Here is a 23,266-nt window from a genome sequence, read left to right as displayed (position 1 = left end):
TTACCAGTTAAAATATGTAGAATAATAAAGTATTTATAATAAATATTTATTTACATTAATTTAGGAATGTTAACTTAAAAATGTTATAACAATTTAGTTGACAACTTTGAAATAATGACATGTAAAAACATCAGGTGATTATCTTAATGATGTATACTCATGACGTCATTTGAAAGGGGAGATGGTCTTTTTGAGATACATGGAAATTAGTTAGAGAAAACAGTTAGTTGGAGTCAGGAAAGGGACAGAAATGGTCGACAGATCGTAATGGCTCCGAGTAGAGGTGGGTCGGAAATGGTGATAGTTTGAATCAGCATTGTAACTTTTCTAAAGGGAAAATAAATATTCTGGAATAAAAAGTTGGTGAAAATAAAACCCGAGGCTCTGTCGTTTCTTGGGGAGAATTTTCATTGCAGCTTTCCTTCAAACAAGACTAAAGGTGGACCAGATATGTTCTCCGTTAGCCAGATGTTGACACCCCAAATAAATGTTATTCGTCCTTTGTGTTGTAAAGGTATTTATATATATTATTGTTCCATCATGAACTGTATTTAAATATACGTGCACACACAACGAACTTTACATAGACGATCACATGTATAAACACACATCCTATAAATGACTGTGAATTCAAAAATAGAATAAACATTAAAATTTAAAACTAATTCTATATTTATTATTGCTTATGCTGCAATGTCTACTCCAAAGTATTTGTATATAATGAATGCAATCACTGTAAATATTTGGTAGACACAATTTTTTAGATGAGGATTTTATATTTTTTTTCCTTTGGTTATTTTCGCATGAACTCGTGTCACAATGGTTAAAGGCATTGTTTAATAATTAGTACCAAGTGACAGTCTTCTGGAGGTTCAATTTTTACTGTAGACAATAATAACTAAGAATAACGTAATAACTCTAATCATGACTGACGGAATGGGAATAATCTACCTCCATGGATTTCATAAGAGTTCAGTTAGGATCCTGACTTTGAAAAGTTGCACCTGAAGGTTACATCGGCCGAAACGTTTCAAAATTAAATCTCTCTCTCTCTCTCTCTCTCTCTCTCTCTCTCTCTCTCTCTCTCTCTCTCTCTCATACCTGTGATGATAAATGTATTTTCCTTCCCAAAAAGAGTCAAACAGTCCAAATAAAAAAGTAAATTCTTAAGAATCAGTTTCCGATTCTATTATTAACATTTGTTTCCCAGATTATTTCTATTTAAAAAAAACAAAAACATGAAGTGCTTACAGGCACCGTGTGAAAGTTGCCAACATCTCTAAGTGAAAGTGGTGCTATAGGCAACGAATTGGATTCAAAGGTCGTGAGTTAATCACCCCCGGGTATAATCATGTTAACACACCAGTTCTCATTCGATTACTGAAGGTAAGCAATGTTAAATCTGATCAGCACTGATGATTTGGGAATACCAATTACTGCATGTGGGAGGATATCTACACTTCCTTGCAGAAACTTTCAAACTTAACATCATCTCCTTTGACCGAGATAAATATGCAACTGAATTGTTTATAAATCCAAATAATACAATCTAATACATAATGCTTGTAACTTGATCATCGTAAAAATAACTGAATGATCGCTTGTCTGCTGAATTGTCCTCTTTGTGTTAGCTTTCTCCCCCTCCCGTTTATTTAAACTATTCAAAGTGCTTGTATTCCTTTGATCAAACTATCAAGTCACTTTTGATTTGTAAAAGAGGACATTTTAAGAAGCCAGAAAACTGTTTATTGATTGTACCAAATACTTGTGATGGTTTCACTGGCAACTCCCAAATGAATTTTTATTTTTTTGAAGAAGAGGGATTAAGTGGGCAGTGTTACGCCCTGGATTAATTAAATACAAAATGTTTTATTTCTAACATCCTTTATTTTAATGGACGATGTACAACACACACAGACATAAGCAGCATATAACAACACGCTTCTATCAAAAGAATTGAGTACTTTCAGCTATCAGTATGGTAAAAATGTAAATATATGAATAATTCATAGTTTCTTACACAACAGTAACAGATTTGATAGCGCAATTGTTAAAGCACCAGATGACAACCACTTGACTTCAGGTTGCAACGTTTAGCTGCACTGATGAGTCATAGAGACAAGGGAGCACATATTTATAGATAATTGTATATAATATTCTTCTATAAATATAAAATGTTTATGTTTATAGGAACCAATGCGTTAACAATTAAAACATGCAAATGAATTTCAAAAACGTTTAAAGCGAAAGACATCATTAACATTTTTCCTCGATTCCGTCTGAGGTCACTAGGAGCAATTATCGGTTAAGTCCACTAATTTAAAAAAAAATAGATTTTATTCATTTCAGGAAAAAAATTAAATGAAACAGAATATTTCAGTAAAAATTTGCTTTATAAAGTAATTCAATATTTAAACAATTATTATTTTTTACTTGGTCTCATATTACAAATAATATTTTAAAAATATATTAGAGATGAAGCCTGATTTTTCTTTTCATAGTAAAAAAAAAAAGATTTTGACCATATAAAAACAGAAACACAATTTGATAATAAGGCAAAAATTTAATTTACTTAAGTTTCAATTGAAATGTTTTTTTTTTTTTTTTGCGAAATACAATTTAAACCTGTATATTTAGCCCGTCATATTTCCTTTAAAATGGAACTATATATACAACATCATACACAGCAAATATGAAATTACAAATGTCTGTAAGTAACATACACTTGTTTTTATTCCTGGACCTAATGTTACAAATGTTATTTTTGAATTTTTCTTGCAAGGTACTAATTATAATATTACTATGATTGAAATATTTTTTTCTTACATATATTTTCACACGGAAAACACCAGATATATAAATATATATATTTGTTTTGTTAAATATATATGTATATTTACACACATACATATATATAATCGCGAAATACAATCTTATAAATGGCTCACGGTAGATCTTCTTTCAAAACCATAAAATATAGGTTTCTTAAAGAACAATAGCTAGGTGATTAAAAGAAAACTGTATATCAAGACGATGTGCAAAAAAGGCTTTTGTTATCACGAAAGAATATCATGCATAGGATAAAATTTCTTACTGAATATTACATTTCTTCTCAAAATTGTTTCAACGAGATATTTGGTTGGATGAGTTGCAGTTTCTACTTGTGAGTAATGCTCTTGAACGTTGTTGACTTTGAAGATCAGGTGAGATTCAGGATTGGTTGTCTTCAAGCAGCAGTTAAACATAAAAATGGAGGGATTATGGTTTGGGTTGTATTTTCATCGCTTGGTATTGGAGAGTTGAGTATGAGCAGCAACACCAAAGAATCCATCTGTATTTGATAAAAAGGTTTACTCACTACATTTCAAAAATTGTTTCCTTCCTATTCCCATGAAAATGTCTCACTTCAGCTCACACTGCAAAATAAACCAAAAAGTCATTGCATAATAACTTTTTTCAGACATCTTTTGGGCTAGACAAAGTGAAGCACAATTAAAAGAAACTTTGCAAACACAAAGTCATTGTAGGAGACTGTAAAAAGAACAGTCAAAAAATATCACACTGCAACAATATTAGAAGCTGAAATCACCTTGTTACAAAAGGAACAAGAAGGAGCTTTTCAGTATTATTTAATTGCTAGTTTGCTGATGTATATTTGTGTAAATTTTCAAAATAAATATTCCAAATTAGTCAAATTCAGTGAGTTTTTTTTGTTTTTTTTTTACCAGTTTTTTCAAAAATAAATATTAAAAATTAACCAAGCTCATTTTTTTAAAAAATATCTGAAGTGTATATATGTGTTAAAAATATGTCGCTTATCTGTGTTACTTAGCTATTTGTTTATTTAACGGTTATTTAACTTTTTTTAATGGTTTGTTACTCATCTGGTCTCTGTGTGCATGTATGTTAGAACATAGAAGATACGAACATCACAACATACCTGTTTCGGCTGCTCATCCTGGGGGATTCGCCAACGTCTTGGGGAGCTGAATTCTGTTCAAAAGGGAACGCTTCAAAACAGACACAAGACATTGTATGTTTTTATATATATTTTTTTATTCACTCCCAGGCATTTCGTCACAGCAGAACTGGAGTGAATGACAATCTTTGGCCTGGGTTTCTCTGTCTCCATTTTGAGACTGTCGTTCCCTTATGGGGAGACTTGTTAACCCTTTCTTTCTCTTTGGCATCTCAAAGCCAACTCCGTAAACTTAAATCGGCTTATTCAAAGCAGAACTCTTAACATGTCAGATCTGGTCTCCATTTGCATACTTCCCAGTGCAACTTGATCTGTCACCCAAGTTTGATACATGTCACATTACCCTTTGACTCTTTCTGCACCTGCATACTTGCTCAACTTATTGTTTCCCAATTTGTTGTTTACTCCGCTAGATAAATAGACAGATAAACCGATAACTGAATAACTGCTTTCTACCTGACATTGCCCAGCATTTACCTAACGTAATGTAGTTTATGCGTGTGTGTGTGTGTGTGTGTGTGTGTGTGTGTGGTTTTACTAGTGTGCTTATCTTTGTCAGTGTGTGTATACCCACTTGCTATCTGTACACTTATATTCTCTTATTTTATCAGAATATATACGAGGGTCATTCCAAAAGTAAAACCTATTTTATTTAACTAAAAAAGTTGAAGAGCTACGAAGAAGGGAGTGGTACCATTAAAACGGGCAACCTTTTGTGCTACAGAATTTATTTATTTATACATAGTCATCACTATTCTCAATACACTTTTACTAGTGATGCATATCTGCTTCTGACACACGTCCATGACTGGAGTTGCTTTCTTAGGTTCTCACACCGTCAATATCTGCAGCAGAGGGATGAAACTTTCAGATCATGAATGCATAAGTTCAGTCATCATAATTATGCAATTTGCAATATCCTCTGATCCATTCAAGCAGAATAAAAATAGGAGGCATTACTTTTGGAACAACTATGTGTTACATATGCATATATATCTCCAACATTATATATATATATATATATATATATACATGTGTGCATGTGTAATTTGTGTATACACGCACATATGTATATAAATATACATGCAGCTACACACGCACATATAGGATGGTGAAATTTGAATTTAGGACTTCCAGTCTACAACTTTCATGATTTGCATGAGCTGTGGGATTGTTTGAGTGTGGAAATAATTATATATATCATTTCACATTGAAATTATATTTATATATTATATATATATATATATATATATACACACACACACACACACACTCACATGTACTTTGAATAACAGTTATTAGACATTTTCTAGAATCAAAAGCATGTAATGGATTTTTGGTTAAAATTGGAATAAGGATTCTAGATATAATGTTTAAAATCATGATATCTTGATTTTAATCATTTAAGGGGGGGACATAAAAGTGGCGCAAAATTGTTCTGGTCAGAGAATTAATTTTACCCATCCTGGGGCGGGTATTTTTCTAGTTATGCAATTCTAGTTTATATAACCGATCTTCCTTGGTGAAATTGGTCAGTCAGCAATGATTCGCATTAATTATTGCCCGTTTATGTCTCTTTAGGCCATGAATAATGTCCAGTGTCCAGCTGCCACAAAATGACCACTGAAAGTCGCCAATTTAATATCCCATCTCTCTGTATAAACTGAGAGAAAACCAGGCTTGTGTTTCTCGATCAATATTTCTGTGAATTGGATGTCTGTAAACTTGTTTTCATTTTTTATTTTATTTGTATGTGTATGTGGGTGTATGTGTATGTGGGTGTATGTGTATGTGGGTGTTCACTCAATACATTCTTAGGCCATCATCAAGTTACATGATTGCAATCTTGCCGACATTTTTACTGTCACTGCCAAAGGCGTAGCTTGTTTTATCGCTATTCTTTTAAAATTAACAGAATTTTTTTCCCAAGAACTTTCCATCTGTAGAATAAATTATCATGGGACTGCTTCACCACCGATTACAACAAGATCGTTTTCAAATCCAATGTCTACAAATACTTGTCATAAACTGTCCTCATAAGTATTCAAACTGTGTTCATTCCATTCAATATTTTCAGTCCTCTTATAATATTCTTTATCATTAAACCAACTATTAAACCCTTTAACCCGTAGTCTTGAGTGGCTTTTAACCTTGATAAGTGGTGACTCATTAAAAAAACGAGTTTCATCACAATATTACCAATTTTATCAATTTTACCACCATTCTTTCAGAATTTCTTTTCTAGAACTTTCCATCTGTGGAATTACCATTGGACTGCTTCTCTGCACACTACAACATAGTTGTCTTCAAGTTAAATGCCAGTAATTATTTGTTGAACCGTCCTCTTAATTAATAACATTTGTTCATTCCATTCATTATTTTCAATCCTCTCATATTAATGTTCATCATCAAGCTGACAATCTCGTTAGATTATAGAAAGTGAAGCTTGGGTTTACTTTTAGCAGCTTAACTTTTGCTTTATTTTGTCTTCACTCCATGTGTAATATTTCTGATAAAGGGAAAAGAATTGCTATTTTCTGGGGTGGGATCTATCCATCTAGCATTAATTATTGGCTAGTTTTTGACCTTAAAGTAGTATTTGAAAAAAAAAAAAAATGGTTCCTTACATCACGTGGCTTCATGGCCTGTCTAGAGCGATTTCCATTAAAAAAAAATCCTTATCCGTGAGTTGTTTTTGACCTTGATAAGTGATGACTCATTAATTCGAAGGAAAATTTAATCTAGGCAATATAGAAAGATGCGTGCAGAACAGGAAAATTCAGTGGTATAACCACGCTGAAAAAAAAATGAGTAAGAGTTTTTGGATTAATAGTTTGATATTCACTGATTTGCATATCAATGAATTAGTTGCCCTAAAAAGACATTATAAAAAGATTGTAGGCAAGAGGACGGGGTCGAGTGGTTTGGAGCAAATAAAACAAGATGAATGTAAAATATCGTGAACATGCTGTCAATTTTTTTTTTTTTTTTTTTTTTTTTTCTATAAGGTTACAAGCTAGTTTTTGCAGAAATGTAAACTTGATGCGAGAGTTGGATTTTGTGAAAATTCGTTGTAAAATAAAGAGGTGAAAATACGATTCAGGTTGGACTTTACGAAAACCATCGTTGTCGTGAAATGGAGAGATTAAAATATGATTCAGATCAAATTTTTTGAGACATGCGTTGCGTCATTAAGTTATAGAAGAGATTAAGTTAAAATTTGTGCCAAACTTTTTTTTTTTTTTTTTTTTTAGAATTGACGTCGTTGTGTTTAGCCATGTAGTGTGAACTAGCTGTGTCTAACTGTGTAGCGAGTGTTAACTGTCTAGAAACCCTGGAGATGTGAGTGTCGATCTGGGCGCAGGTTTATGTGAGATATTCTTAAAGGATCATGACGGCGTTTAGTTTGATGTTTACTCATTTGCATATTAATGAATTAACTGCTCTAAAAAGATGCTATGAAAAGACCATAGGCGAGAAGACGGGGGGGGGGGGAATGGTTGATAGAAAATACAACAAAACAAATGTGATCATGCTGTCAATTATTTTTTTCTAATATGATTACATGTAAAAAGATGTAATACGGTCAGTTCATAGGATAAAGCCAAGAAAATATGGAAGGAAGTGGTAAAGATAATCCCACCACAATCCATTTTAGTTCATCTGTATATTATTTGTTTTGTTTTGTTTTTTTTTACAAAGAAGTCGTCACTTATCAAGGCTCAGAGGCCACTCGAGGATAAGGGTTAAAGAGTGTGCAGTAGTCAATGGGACAATATAGTAATCGTTAGTAGTGTAAATTTGTTAAATTGGATTACTTAAGGGGAACGGTTCAAGAACTTGTTTACATTGACTTGAAGACGACCATATTGTAGTCAGCTGGAAAGCAGGAAAACAGAAGAATTTCACAGGTGTGTAGTTCTAAGAAAGAAGCTTTGTTCATGGAATCCACGTTTAGGTTCAGGCACAGATAAAGAGTGGGGGAAATTATTGATAGTGGTTTCAGCTAGATGAGTGTTTCTCGTGAATGTTTGGCAAAGGGGTGGACCATAGATTGGAGCTCAAACGAGCACTTTAAAATAACGATAAAGTAGAGACAGGCTCGCAACGTCTCTGCTGTGAGAAAGAGGTTGCAGGGAAGAGAAAAGGGCATCCTCTACTAGGCTATAAAGTCTATTTTGAACTCTGTCAAGACAGGATAAGGTCTTTCTAGCAATTAGTCAGCCAGTCATTTTATTATTTTGTAATGTCGTGAATTTTTTCTTTTCTTTTTTTAATTGTGGATTAACGTTATGTCTTTTTAGTGAAAAGAGTTGTTTTCGTCCTCGCTGGTTGTTGTATCCTTGAAAAGTGTCCCAATGTACAAGTTTGTTACTCAAGTATAAAGAACAGTCAATGCGATGGTAAAACGAAAAAAAAAAGTTTATTGCAACAGGAAATACAATGAATGGATAAAGATTAGTATGGCATTGCTAATGTCCAAAACAAGATAGCAGTGAATTTTATGTTCACTATTTATAGTTCTCTCTATTAGTAAGTTCATGTAGTAAAGAGGAGTGATAAGCCATGACCAGATAGAAGTATTAATCAGCTGTTATCGTCTGTAGTAAGGATTGAACCTTCAACCTCCTGGAGATCATCACTTAGAACTTGTTGTTAATGAACATCATTAATTGTAGTGAAGTTTTTTTTTTTTATTCATTATTTTTTTACAAAATGTATTTAAGTCAGCCGTTTTTTTCTTTTGTAATATCGTAAATTCTTCCTTTATTTTTCTTATTATTATCAGTTATCATTAAGATTAGGATTGAGCCTTTTATTTTACATAAAGTTAAATTTGCATATGTGATTTTTTTTTGTTTTTTATTATTTTTATTTTCACACATGCCATCATCAAAGAATGTTCTTTGAAAACAACCTTGCGGTTCCCTAGAGTTTGAGTGACAACAAGTCTTTACAGATTTCCAGTACTGACTACCTTTTTAGATAACCTTTGCAAATTAGTTTATTCCTTGCTCTTTATTAGTTCATTCTCTTACAATTTTTCAAATTTTGACACAACTTTTCCTTACAGTTGAAAATGTAAACTTTGAGATTATTTTCTTTTTTTTTTTTTTTTTTTTTTTTTTTTACACATCCTTCTATACCTATTAATCCTTGTCCTCCCTCTTTTCTTTTCACGTATAACCTATCGACATCACTTTTTGGGGGAAGAGTTCCATTCATTGTCATTGTTTTCCTTGTATTCCTGTCCATATCTTTCAACTCATTTTCTTTCCATTTAATTATTATTAAGATTAAGATTAGGATTAAACCTCTTCTTTTTTATAAAATCAAATTTGTATACATAATTTTTATTAATAATAATAATAATAATAATAAGAAGAAATGGGGATAAGCATTTAGCATTTAGAGTGAAAAGAATCTGTCTCGTCATCTCCAATTGTTGTATTCTTGAAAACGGTTCCAATGTACAAGATTGTCATGCATGTGGAAGAACAATCATCTCAAAAGTATAATGAAAGAAGAGTTAATGGTATTTATGTATTTTTGGTACTGCGCTGAAATAATAATGTTGGTAACACCGACCACTCTAATTTGTTTTTTGATAGGTAATTAAGGTCGCTGACAACGAATCTGATAGTCAAACTTGGGGCAAATTTACCGTTTACATGGTATTAACCCCTAAATCCACGAACTACTTTCCACCATTTTGCAACTTCCGTTTATGCTACGCACGCGCTGTAGCATAAACAACGGCTTCAACAAGCAAACTACCGTCTCACATGGCGTACAAATCTTCCGCGGAAAATTTGAAATTAGATGAAAAAGAAATAAAGCAAGAAAAGTGGGGGGGGGGGTAATTTATTTTTAAAAATTTTTTATTTTATTTATTTATTTTTTTTTCCAGAACATAGAATTTTCTAATTTTCAAAAATACATTATTGCACTTTTTGGGTGGAAAATTTAAAATTAGCTGAAAAAGAAATAAAACAAGAAAAGGAAAGCACTCCAAGTTGGGGGAGGGGGGTAATTTAATTGTTTTTTTTTTATCCTGGAACATAGAATTTTCAAATTTTCAAAAAGTAACGCACCAACATTTACCAATTAGAACACCATTTAACATTTTTCGAAGATTTTACTGTTTACATTGGGGGCGCGAGCGGGGGTGGGTGGGTGTGGTGTTGGGGCGCCCCAACACCACACCCGTCCTCCCCCCCCCACTCGCGCCCCCAATGTAAACAGTAAAATCTTCGAAAAATGTTAAATGGTGTTCTAATTGGTAAATGTCGGTGTGTTACTTACAGAAAAACGGTTAACTAAACAGCAGAAGCACCTATTAAGCCACATAAGTTCTATAATTGAATCCTCCTCCCGCAAAAAAAAGAAGAAAAACATAAAAATGTTTGGTGCTTATGTTTTTGTAAACCGCATTAAAAACTGTGAGACAAAAAAAGAAAAGGTCCTCCAATTTATTGTACTTTTCTTCAATTGTAAGTCATTAAAAAATGTCAGTCCTTATTTTTTATTTTTCTTATCATTTTGTTTAAGCCAGGGATGGGGCATCCTACCAGATGCCAAACATACACCTGCTATTTTAGACACTCCAACCGAGAGATCTTTTTAAGATTCTAACCGTCCCTTTAAGTGCAATTGTTTGAATCTCTTTTGCACTTGGTTTACCTGGTATATTTGTAAGATAGTTTGTAAAATTCTTTTTCATAAGTCCGGTTGCTCCTATAATTACTGGAATGATAGAGATCTTCTTAAGGTTCCAGTTTCTTTTCATGTCATACATAAGACCCTGGTATTTGGTAATCTTTTCCCTCTCAGCTCTGTTTAACCCAGCATCATTCGGGACACTAACTTCCACCAAGGTTGCTTCCTTCTCCTTCTTGTCCCATATTACAATGTCGGGTTTTATAGCTCCGTTTTCCAGGTACGTGGCTGTAGGGATTGCATAGTCATAGTGGATGGTATATGACTTGTTTCCGACTGTTCTTTCGGGTATATGTTCCCATGACTTCTTGCTGCATTCGATATTTAACTTATTGCAGATCGTCCAGTGGAGATATTTGCATACTTCATTGTGTCGCATTGTATAGTAGCCGTCCCCTAGCAGAACCTTACAGCTAGAAATCAGGTGGCTCACACTCTCTACTTCTGTGTGGCAGAACCTGCATTTGTTGTCTTTGCTGAGACCACTCATCTTTTTAAACGCATTGGTCATCAAGCCTTGATCTTGGGCAGCTATTAAACTTCTCCTGGTCATTGTATTGATACGCCATGTGAGAAGGCAGGTTGCTTGTTGAAGCCGTTGTTTATGCTACAGCATGCGCATAGCGTAAACGGAAGCTGCAAAATGGTGGAAAGTAGTTCGTGGGTTCAGCGTTAATACCATGCAAACGGTAAATTTGCCCCAAGTTTGACTATCAGATTCGTTGTCAGCGACCGCAATTACCTACAAAAAACAAATTAGAGTGGTCAGTGTTCTGTTGTAGCGTATCTGGATATTTACCATAATGTAATTATTTCGAAAGCCATTCTTAATATGGAAAGGGAAGGGTGTTTTGTAACTATTCTGTGCTTTCACCGTACAATTTAATTAAAAAAAAAAAGAGATGTCATGAAACTTAACTTTAACCTGAAAAAACTTTTTAAAAAAATAGGGCAGTACCAAAAGTACATAAGCACCAAGTTTATTGTAATAGAAAGTATAATGGATAGATAAATGGAGATTAGTATGACATTATTAATTTTCAAAACAAGATAGCAGTGAATTCTGTGCTCACTGTCTATAGTTCTCTGTATTAGTAAGTCCACATAGAAGAAAAGGGATGTAAGATATCCTATTGCAACAATAGTCAATTTACTTCTGAAAATTGCGATTCTTGGTTTCCTTCATTTTTAACATGTGTATTTATAGTAATCGGAAAAATAACACTGCTATAGTTCAATATGTAGAAATTTATAAAAAATCGGAATCAGTAATAATATTGGAATCGTCCCATCACTAATATATATATAATACAACAGTTATTGACAAAAACAGCCCATAATACTTTGTGTGATATTTAGTTTTTTGTTTTTGTTTATTTTCAAAAGACAAAATATTTTCAAGAAAGCCAAACAGTGTTTGTGTCAAACTCTAGAATCTATATGGAATTTTGAACTGGATTTGTTTTATTTAATTCTCGGGGTAGATTATTCTTGTTCTGTCAGCCATGTTAATTACTTATGTTATTCTTAGTTATCATCATCCACAGCAAGGATTGAATTTTCAACTTCCAGAAAACTATCACTTAGAATAGATCGTTAACCAATGCCTTTAGCCGTTATGCCACAGGATTAAAATGGTTCAGTTCAAAATTTCGTACAGATTCCCCCAGTTTGACAAGATATACCTGAAAAAGGTTGGTGGTCTTGGATAGGACCTTAAAAGATATCCAGTGGTAAGACGTTGGCCTGGAGTGGTAATACCTGTTAGGGTATTTGATGCTACTAGATCAGGCTGTCTGAAGATACTGGCTTCCTGAACAAAAATGCATCAAATATTGATGTTATTGTTTATTCCTTTCTCTTTGCAAAACTCAATCATGTTCTGCAAAGTCATAAACGAAAAACAATTTTATATATAAAACAAACCAAACACTATATATGAAGATATAAACAATTTGAAACATAAAACCTGTTAAGTTTTGAGACATTGTGTTGGACAAAGATGGCAGTCCGTGACATAGTAAACGGCGAACTGATTGAATCTAAAATTCGACAATTTTTATAATAATTTTGGGACGTTTTTCATTGGTTGTTTAGCACAGCCATTGGTTATAAAAATGATTGGCGAATCCATTCATCTCATGACCCCATTACAAGTCAAAAACTTTTTACAAAAACTTATTCCAAAATTACTAGCTTCAGCATTAAACAACTCCAAAATAGTTGATATGTCATAAAATAAAACCGACCACTCGTGAAAAAGATTGGACATTACATCTGTTGAAACATTGTAAGAATAACATTCAAGATGAGAACAGTTGTCCGAAACAATCCTTATCTAAAAATATTCTGAAACATTTTCTTAATTTTTCTCTTTTTACATTTACTTCAGGAGCAATTCACAGATGAAGAACACGATGCAATCCAGAAAGTTCTCCGACAAAGGCTTGGGCCAAATTTCATTTCTACAAGATGTGGTGCTGGAGGTCAAAAGGTCAGTTGTCAACATTTTCTATCAATAATTAGAATCTGAGATATAGGACTGTAGGTACAAGAGCAAGCTAGTTCTATCCATATGGCTTTACTTTGCATGTTATATTTTAGCTTACTGATTGGTGTCAACCCATGTTGTCGTAATCGTGAAGCCAGAATCATTTGATATATATTCTATATATAGGATAATGGATATAAACTCACTCGAACACTGGTGCTTATATAAAAGTTCATTTAAAAGACAGTCACAGAAAAGCATGTAAGAGAGATAGAACAGATAATTGAACACTACATGGTGGCCCCAATTCAGCAGTCAGACGTGTTCTTTCTCTTCGAAATCCATCCAACTAAGAGTGAGAAAATCTTTCCTTGGAAATCATGTGGTTTTCTAACTTCGGTCTGGTTGTTGCATTTTCAATGACAAAATAAAAGTCTATACATATATGTGGCTTGTTCATATGTCTGTGTCCACTGCCAGCACTTCTTTTCATCATCGCTGTTTCGTCTAGTGATTGTTATAGAAATAAGTTTCTTTTCATAAAGAAAGATGACACAAGGAAACATTTGCTGAAAGTTGTTTTCAAGGTTTTAGTTGGAAAGAATTGGCTCTGAAGAGAGACAGACTAATCTTTCTTTACATGTCTAAATTTTTGAGATGAGATTAGTTATAACTTGTACAATTGATTTTTCCAAAGCTTCCAAAATTCGTACTAGAACTGTCCATAAGGACCTGTGGCACAGGGGTTAAAGTACTTGGAAAAAAAAATTAATCCAAATAATAATCTTTCCTAATTATTTACACAGACACAAACGTTGAAGTAACATTTGCCTGAGATTACAAAGTTTTCTACATTATTGGTGATGTCTCATTCATGCAGCTTCCATGGAGAGACTGATCTTAAAAACGTTATTTCTCTCAGGTCCAAAAATGCAACGTTATTTGTCATCATTCAACTCTGTTTTGTCTAACGTTTAGCTTGCTGCCCCTGCCTCAACTTTATGTCACCAGTCTCTGAGAGTGATTCTGTTTTGCAGGTGAGATTGTGAGCAAGTAAGATTTGTAATTTAAAATATTTGTTTTATAACATAAATACAATAAGTTTATTTTCTATGTTAATTATCACTAATACTACTTGTTCCTGTTCCAAACATGAATTATATTTATGTTTAAAATTACATCAGTTGTTCTGTTAATTATTAATACTTTAAAATGTTATGGACAAAGATCAGTGTTTATCCAAGTCCAAAATTATATGCACATATAAGATGTGTATTTAAATGAACAGTCACAGGAAAACTTTGGAGAGACAACTTTTATATGCGTGAGAAATAGAGAAAGACAGGGGAATAACAACATTGTGCATGCTGTCCCCCTATTAGGGGCAATATTTAGATGTGGCCTTTCTCTTTGAAGTTTCACCAGCTAAGAGCCAGAAATTCCATAGACGGGAGTCACAGGGTTTCAATGATTTTGGTTCTAAGGACCCTTGATCTTTAAAAGTGTCACTTAAACGCTTCCATTCAAACACAATCCTCATTATATAACATGCAAATAGTGTTTGAGGCCTAACATAAATGTCCCCATTTACTTGCCTTCCCCAAAAAAGCAAAGTCACACATGAGGTTGACTTTTAATGTTGGGGGAAAATCCAGTTGTCCAAAAATGGGAATTGGATTTGGGATAAAAATAAAAATCGTCTTGTTCAAAATGGATTTCTTAATTTATTTAATTATTTATTTTCAAATAAAATAGGCACAAGGCCGTCAAGTGTGGGGAGTGTGTAAAATTTTTTTCTCAGAGTAACATTTTCCAAGAGTTGTGCAACGTATTCTGAGATTAGTGTTTCCTGTAAACAAAATATTCTAGGAAAAGGAATATAAAATAATCATCCTACTTATAGAATTACTAGCAAGGAGATCCAACGTTGCCCGGGATTGAATGATTATCAACAAATGTTTCACACTCTCCTATTTTTATTGTCATTGAAATCTGTGAAATAGTCTATTTTCAATCAAATCAATTAATTACCTACTCTAGTTGGTGACCCATCACAGTGCAGGAAGTTTCATAGGCCCTACATTGCACTGTAAAACACCTACTGTTGATTTTATAAAATTATTTTTTATATATAATGACTTGAATGAAAGTTTAAACTGTAAAAGCAAATATCATGCTTCAATTGTGCTCTAAACAGAAACATTTATTTCGAACGTGCCCCTTTCACATCAAAGAACCTACTGTTGATTTTATATGTCGGGCCTTTCGGCTTGTCTGGCAAATAAAACTTCTCAAATGCACTTGTGATGTTAGGCTGTGCAAGGTGTTAACTTTGGTCAAAATTGTCTGTTCTTTCTTTCATCGGATTATTTTAATTATCGATTAGGATACTTATCGAAGACATTTGGATATAAGACTTATCTAAGAACACTGCCAGGCACATAAAGTACCTTTGTGTAAAATTTCATAAAAATCGGCCCAGCTATTTTCGAGTCTATAGGAAACAAACAAGCACACACACACACAGTTCCTCTTATCTAATAGTAGAGGATAGAGATATTTTACAACTTTATTCTGTATGAAATAACCTAAAGATGTTTGATATGCTGCATTCTGCAAACTAAACCTTATTTTTGGTTGGTTGTCATTTCCCTCCACCCCCACGGATTTCTTTTCTTATCTAACCTTGAACTTGGTAAAGCAAATAATGAGAAATTCTAATTACACTTCTATGAAATTTTCGTTTATTTTATTCTCTCTTCATTTCGAAATTTTTTTTTATGTATATTTTTCCCCTTTTTCTTATTTCAATTTAAAATTAACTCCCTTTGCATTCATCATTTTTCTGGCTTGCATTTGTTGTGAAGAACCCTATCAATAAATAAATCAATGAATCAATAATGATCTCATTATTCCTTTTCCTATTTCTGTAAATTTTGTGTTTCTCGTTTGATTCCAAACAAAAGCTGGTAAATATAACCAGAATATTCAACTCTATAATCATTCGTAATGAAAGCGTTTCAATTAATCACACACGAGTTACTTCCCTTGTTATAGGTTTTGCGGTTTCAATTATTAGAAACACCGCTAATCAGAAATCTATACTCCAAATAACATTTTTTTTTCACTTACAAAGTAAATTTATTCGTTTTTGCCATCTTTTTCCTTCAAATTGTAGACATTTTGGTAAAACTGGAGCTTGCATCATATGCTACTGCCCCCCCCCCCAAATTTTACTTTTTATTTTTCAGGCATCATTGGAGCCTTTCGCCCTATGCTAATTTCATTCTCCTCTAATATGCTACATTTTTTAGGCTAATACATGCAAACTAGACTTTTTATTTCATTAAAAACAGGGAGAAAAGTTATAGCCTGTTGACTTAAGAATGGGTGTTTTAATGTCAAATTGATGGTTGAATATGGTTAAATTTGTGTTCGTTTTTTTTTTTTTTTTTGCATTAAATATTAATCCCTATTAATCCTCAACTGTGCATCGAATGAATGCAATAATACTTATTTTGCTGCACTTTATCATAGCAAAGGTTTATACAAAATTTCTATCAGATTGGTTCAGTAATATCTGAAAAAAAGTGGAATAGACAGACAGACAGACAGACAATGATAAATATAGTCTGAAAAAGTTTGTGATATAAATAAATAAAATAATTTTAGACTTTGGAGTAGGAGATCACTTTCACATATAAATTTAACATATTACCAGGCATCCATTTCAGAACCAGACAGCATTTTTAAGAACATATAGCTAATTTTTTTTATAGCGAAATATAAATATATGGCTGCCTGTTCATCCATGATTGACCTTATGGAAAAAAGAACAAAAAAGGCATGGTCCATAAAGGCTAGCTCTAAAACGTGTGAAATTGCACTATATAGGAAGCCACAAGTGAACAGATGGGTTGGATAAGCTACTTTTTATTTATAATATGGCTCAGGGTTAGAAAAAAAAACACACACAAAAAGTAATTATTTTATTGATGTTTGAATGTATTATTTATTTTTCATAAAATAAAAATTTAATTAAAAAGATACTCACCTTAAATTAATCTCCTTATAATTAAGGAAATGACTAAGATTTAAAAAAAATTGATTACATGTCTTTAAAAACGCTATCTGGTATAAAAGTAGGTTATCATTACCACTTTGTGACCAAGAAGTGGGTGATCATTTTATGTTAAACTTATATGTAGAAATGGTCCTTTATTTTTTGTTATGAACTTTTTTCAGGGTATTTACACATAAAAAAGTGGGTAGAAACTTATTTATTTGGGGTTAAATAGCATACAGTACAGGGTTACAATAATACTAATCTTTGTTTCATTATCTCACTGAAGAACTATGATTATTTAAAAAAAAAAAAAAAAAAAAAAAAAGGAAGCAAAAAGAAAAACACGTTATCGTTAGGACAAACTGATTGTTTTTCAGAGTCTGGAAGGTCAACAGTTCCTCTTGACATTTAGAGAAAGTTGACACTCGTTGTACATCAGCTGCCGATACCTATTCTCTTGTTTTCGGTCATTTTTTTTTATGGGTGACATTTAACTATTGTTGTATTTTTAGATGTCGACTTTATATTTCTATAACTGATTTTATCATGCATGTCAAACTTGGATTCACTTGAATCTATTTGTGCTGTTATGAGGGATGCATGTGATTCACTGAAATTGTTTTAAAAAAATCAATGCGGAATATTTTTATTGCTTAAATTTATAAACATGTAATCTGTACAAAAATGATTTTGATAAGTTCACGAATGCAAAGTAATAAATTACTTCGACAAAAAAAAAATATATATATATATAAACAGCAAAAATTTGTATGCAACAAATATATGTAAAAATGTGAAATATCATTTTTATTTGTAAAAAAAAAATAAAGCTTTCTGAATAAAATGGAGGCTGCACATTTATTCAAACTTAAAATTTTTATGGTGAAATTGTGGAAAAGACAGTTTCATTCGAACATTTAAAACAACTTTATTGAATCATCCTCATTAACGTGAAAATAAGAGGAATGGAAAGGAGAAAGGTGTTAGTACTAGAATAAGTGTTTATTTTTAATGAAGAAATACATACTAGTGGGTAATTGTTACGGCTTTACCTTATGTGCTACAAAAAAAAAAAAAAAAAAATCCTGTCCTTTTTTCTCTTACTTTCCCTCTCTATCTTGCTCTAACCAAGTATGCAGACCTGTTCCACAAATCCCAAAACCTCAACATGAAATATCTCCAGAAAAAAAACACAAATAAACCTAGAACCCCATCCTCCAATGTAGCCCCTACTACCATGTCTCCTTCTCCAACATCAGGGGTCTACGTTCCAACCTTCCAGAGGTTGAAACCGAATTACAGGAGACTAAACCAGACCTTTTATTTTTAAGCGAAACTGGCATTGGACAGGCTATTTCCCTAGAAGAATTCGCAATTAAAGGATACTCTAACTTAACTTCTAAATCTGATCCCCAAGATCGCCATGGGCATGGAATATGTGTCTACATTAAAGATGGCTTCCCGTGTAGCAGGGATATCTCCAGAGAAGACCCTAATTTACCTTATATGCGCTTCCGGGTTGCACTTGCTTACACCACCGCATTTATATTTGCCCTCTATCGCCCCCACAACAGCGGAGTTACTATCTTTAAGAATATATTTGAGAAAATAGACCACATCCTGTCTGCTCATCCCTCGACTAACATTCACATTTGTAGTGACTTCAATGTCCATAACATGGAATGGCTGACCTACTCAAATAAGACAGATGATGAAGGGAGGTTCTGTCATGATTTTGCCATTGCCTATGACCTCACTCAGATTGTTTGCGAGCCCACCCATGTGCCCGATACTACCGGTCAGTATGCAAGCCTTCTAGACCTTTTTCTCTCAACTTCCCTTGAGCTATGTTCATGTTCCTTTCTATCTCCTCTGGGATCCTCCGACCACTTCGTTGTATCAGTTAAGATAAAGATGAATTTAATAAGTCTTCAGACATACCTCTCCACCGTACTGTATACTGATACTCTATAGCTGACTGGGATAGCTTCCGTACATTCATATCTGATCTACCTCTGCGTTCCATGTTTAAAAAGGATGTATCCTCTATAGTATCAGACCTGACCGAATGGTTAATTGTAGGCATAGACAGATTCATACCATCCAAAAAATTCCAACAAAAACCTAACAGTCAGCCATGGATCTCCCCAGAATGTGCTGCTGCCATTGCGCACAGAAATCACTTTTTCCATAGCTACCAACGTAATAGATGCACTGAGACTAAAGCTGCTTTCAGGGCTGTGAGCAACCACTGTAAAAGAGTAATAAAAAATGCAAGAGAACTATATGCTCAGTCCGTTAAATCCAAAGTAGCTGATCAGCTGCTTGGTTCCCACCAGTTTTGGCAAATAACAAATAGGATCCTGAACAGAAGCGTGCGTTCTATCCCAACCATTATCAATGGACCAGAGGTCATCTCGTCAGCATCAGACAAAGCCAAACTATTTGCCAAGAACTTTGCAGCTAATTCTACCCTATGCAAGAAGGCCATCAACTCTTCGTATTTCCTCCTATAACACACAATACGCTAGATAACATACAAATATCTGTGCGTGAGGTCGCCTTGATTCCAGTAAAGCAACTGGCCCTGATGGCATTCCAATTATAGTGTTAAAAAAGCTTCAACCAGAACTTGCCCCCATACTTACAAAACTGTGTAAGCTTTGCCTTAAGAAGAAGTGCTTTCCAACACCCTGGAAAACCTCATCAGTATGCCCTGTATTTAAGAACTCAGGTGATAAGTCATCTCTCTCTCAGTACAGACCAATAAGTCTCCTGTGTGTCATGAGTAAGTGGCTGGAATCCATATTAAATAGAGAAGTAGTCAACCACCTCAGCAGAAACAACCTTCTTAGTGACACGCAATATGGTTTCCGTTCTGCTAGATCTACAGCAGATGTGCCAATGGTTATATTTCATAGGATTAGCGAATTTCTCGAGAAAGGCATATCAAAGGCCTTCGATAAGGTATGGCATAAAGGCCTACTTCACAAGATTTCCAGCTACAGTATAACTAGAAATGTTTTCTCAATCATGAAATCATTTCTCTCTGATAAGCTCATAAGAGTAGTAGTTGATGGGCAAAAATCAGAGGCCCGCAGTATTAATGCTGGAGTCCCTCAGGGGTCCATCCTGGGCCCAACTCTCTTCCTGATCTACATCAATGATCTCCTAAAACACATACTTAAATCATTCATTGACATCTATGCTGATGACACGACCATCTATCGCAACACATCAAAGGCTGTAAATGACAAAGTTCTCTCTGATTCTCTCTCCTCTAATCTCGAGCGCGTGGTACAGTGGGGGAAGAGGTGGCTGGTTATCTTTAATGCATCTAAAACCAAGCTCCTATCTTTACATCATCAACGCTCTGATCCCCATCTGGGATCAATTGAAATGGATGGCTCTTGTCTAGGGGAGGCCCCATGTTTTGATAAGCTTCTGGGTTTGACCCTTACTCCTGATCTGAAATGGAACATGTACATCAAGTCTGTTGCCAAAGACACTGGAAAAATGGTGGGATCCTTTTACCGCTCCAGAAGATATCTCACTACTGATGCAATTCTCTATCTATATAAAAGCCAAGTACGCCCAAGGATGGAATACTGCTGCCACATCTGGGCAGGAGTTGCTAAAAACAGCCTATCCTGCCTTGACAGAGTACAAAATAGACTTCGTGGTTTAGTGGGAGATGCCCTTTTCTCTTCCCTGCAACCTCTCTCCCACAGAAGAGATGTTGCGAGCCTATCTTTGTTTTATCATTATTTCCATGGCAGGTGCTCGTCTGAGCTCCAATCTCTGGTCCCGCCTCGCCAATCTTTCATGATAAACACCAGTCTAGCTGAAACCACTGTCAATAATTTTCCCCACTCTTTATCTGTGCCTAAATCAAAATGTAGATTCCATGAACAAAGCTTCTGTCTTAGAACTATATGCCTGTGGAACTCTCTACTGCTTGCCTGTTTTCCTCCTGACTTCAACATGAATGTCTTCAAGTCCAATATAAACCAATTCCTGATGAGCTGCCCCCTTAAGTAATGTCACTTTATCAAATCTCCAATATTAACGAATACTGCAACACTATTCCATTGATTACTGTACACAAAAATAACCCTTATCCCCGAGTGGCTTCTGGGCCTTGATAAGTGGTGACCTCCATGTAAAAAGAAAAAGACTGACTTTCCTGTCTTCAAGAAAAAAGTCAGGACCATGTTAGTGTGCGTGTTAGTAAGTCCATATAGTAGCCACGTTAAATCTATGATGCGTCTTGTCAAATTTCAGGCCAGACAACCGGTGGGGAGGGGGTGCACCCCAAAGAAAAAAATGGAGGTAGTGAAAGGAATCTGCTTGCTTTCCTGATTGGGGAAGGGGGTGCAGGCTGTGTGTTAACCCTTTTTATCCACTTCTCTTACATGTTCATCTCACCTAAGAGATAACCTTTGATTTGGACAAGCCAGTAAGGAAGTTGAATGTTTGCACTAATCAGTGCCAAGCTTATAAACCAAATACAGATTCAAAATCATAAACCGTGAGCTTTCACTACTGTTGTAGACACCTGTAATCGTTACTGCAGTGATAAAATGATGAAAAGCAGTATCTTTGTTTCATTTTACTTCAGTCAAAGTTCTCAGAAATCAAGGGGCCCCTTTCCTGGAGCTGACACTTGATTTCTGTATGAGATGCATTCGATCCTTTACCTCTCGAACATAGTGTTAGTAACATCATTTTTCCTCTCCCCAATTGATCATTTAAACACGATTTAGTATATCTTTCTTGTGGTTTTTGTGTTTTACTAGATTACAAGAATTCATCTAATCTGGTGGAGTATCCAGCTAAGTGCTGTTACTTAAGATAGCCTCACTTGGAAACGGTGTACCATTCCTCATTAAAAGCCAGTGTGAGTTAACCATACTGAGGAGATCTTATTTAAATGCAAATGATATTGATTTTGAATATTTAGTCAAGGTTTTCAATATTTAGTCAAGGTTTTCAATATTTAGTCAAGGTTTTCAATATTTAGTCAAGATTTTAAATATTTAGTCAAGATTTTGAATATTTAGTCAAGATTTTGAATATTTAGTCAAGATTTTGAATATTTAGTCAAGATTTTGAATATTTAGTCAAGATTTTGAATATTTAGTCAAGATTTTGAATATTTAGTCAAGATTTTGAATATTTAGTCAAGATTTTAAATATTTAGTCAAGATTTTGAATATTTAGTCAAGATTTTGAATATTTAGTCAAGATTTTGAATATTTAGTCAAGATTTTGAATATTTAGTCAAGATTTTGAATATTTAGTCAAGATTTTAAATATTTAGTCAAGATTTTGAATATTTAGTCAAGATTTTAAATATTTAGTCAAGATTTTGAATATTTAGTCAAGATTTTGAATATTTAGTCAAGATTTTGAATATTTAGTCAAGATTTTGAATATTTAGTCAAGATTTTGAATATTTAGTCAAGATTTTGAATATTTAGTCAAGGTTTTCAATATTTAGTCAAGATTTTGAATATTTAGTCAAGGTTTTGAATATTTAGTCAAGATTTTGAATATTTAGTCAAGATTTTGAATATTTAGTCAAGATTTTGAATATTTAGTCAAGATTTTAAATATTTAGTCAAGATTTTGAATATTTAGTCAAGATTTTGAATATTTAGTCAAGATTTTGAATATTTAGTCAAGATTTTGAATATTTAGTCAAGATTTTGAATATTTAGTCAAGATTTTAAATATTTAGTCAAGATTTTGAATATTTAGTCAAGATTTAGAATATTTAGTCAAGATTTTGAATATTTAGTCAAGATTTAGAATATTTAGTCAAGGTTTTCAATATTTAGTCAAGATTTTAAATATTTAGTCAAGATTTTGAATATTTAGTCAAGATTTTGAATATTTAGTCAAGATTTTGAATATTTAGTCAAGATTTTGAATATTTAGTCAAGGTTTTCAATATTTAGTCAAGATTTTAAATATTTAGTCAAGATTTTGAATATTTAGTCAAGAT

The 23,266-nt window shown here is 33.5% G+C and overlaps 1 protein-coding gene across 2 annotated transcripts in view; it reads left to right on the top strand.

Annotated features, from left to right (window-relative positions):
• The window catches only part of LOC145243674 (uncharacterized), a 284,330-nt gene that overhangs the window by 150,420 nt on the left and 110,644 nt on the right, over nucleotides 1-23,266 (top strand). For both annotated transcript variants that reach the window (XM_080106723.1, XM_080106724.1), the window contains exon 2: nucleotides 13,092-13,193. In XM_080106723.1, the coding sequence (XP_079962849.1) occupies nucleotides 13,092-13,193 (102 nt within the window). The remainder of the gene's footprint in view (nucleotides 1-13,091; nucleotides 13,194-23,266) is intronic.

This window comes from Euprymna scolopes, chromosome 22 (genome assembly GCF_053919585.1).
Source record: "Euprymna scolopes isolate OS-2025 chromosome 22, ASM5391958v1, whole genome shotgun sequence".
NCBI lineage: Eukaryota > Metazoa > Mollusca > Cephalopoda > Sepiida > Sepiolidae > Euprymna > Euprymna scolopes.
This window is presented reverse-complemented; position numbering and strand designations above follow the sequence as displayed.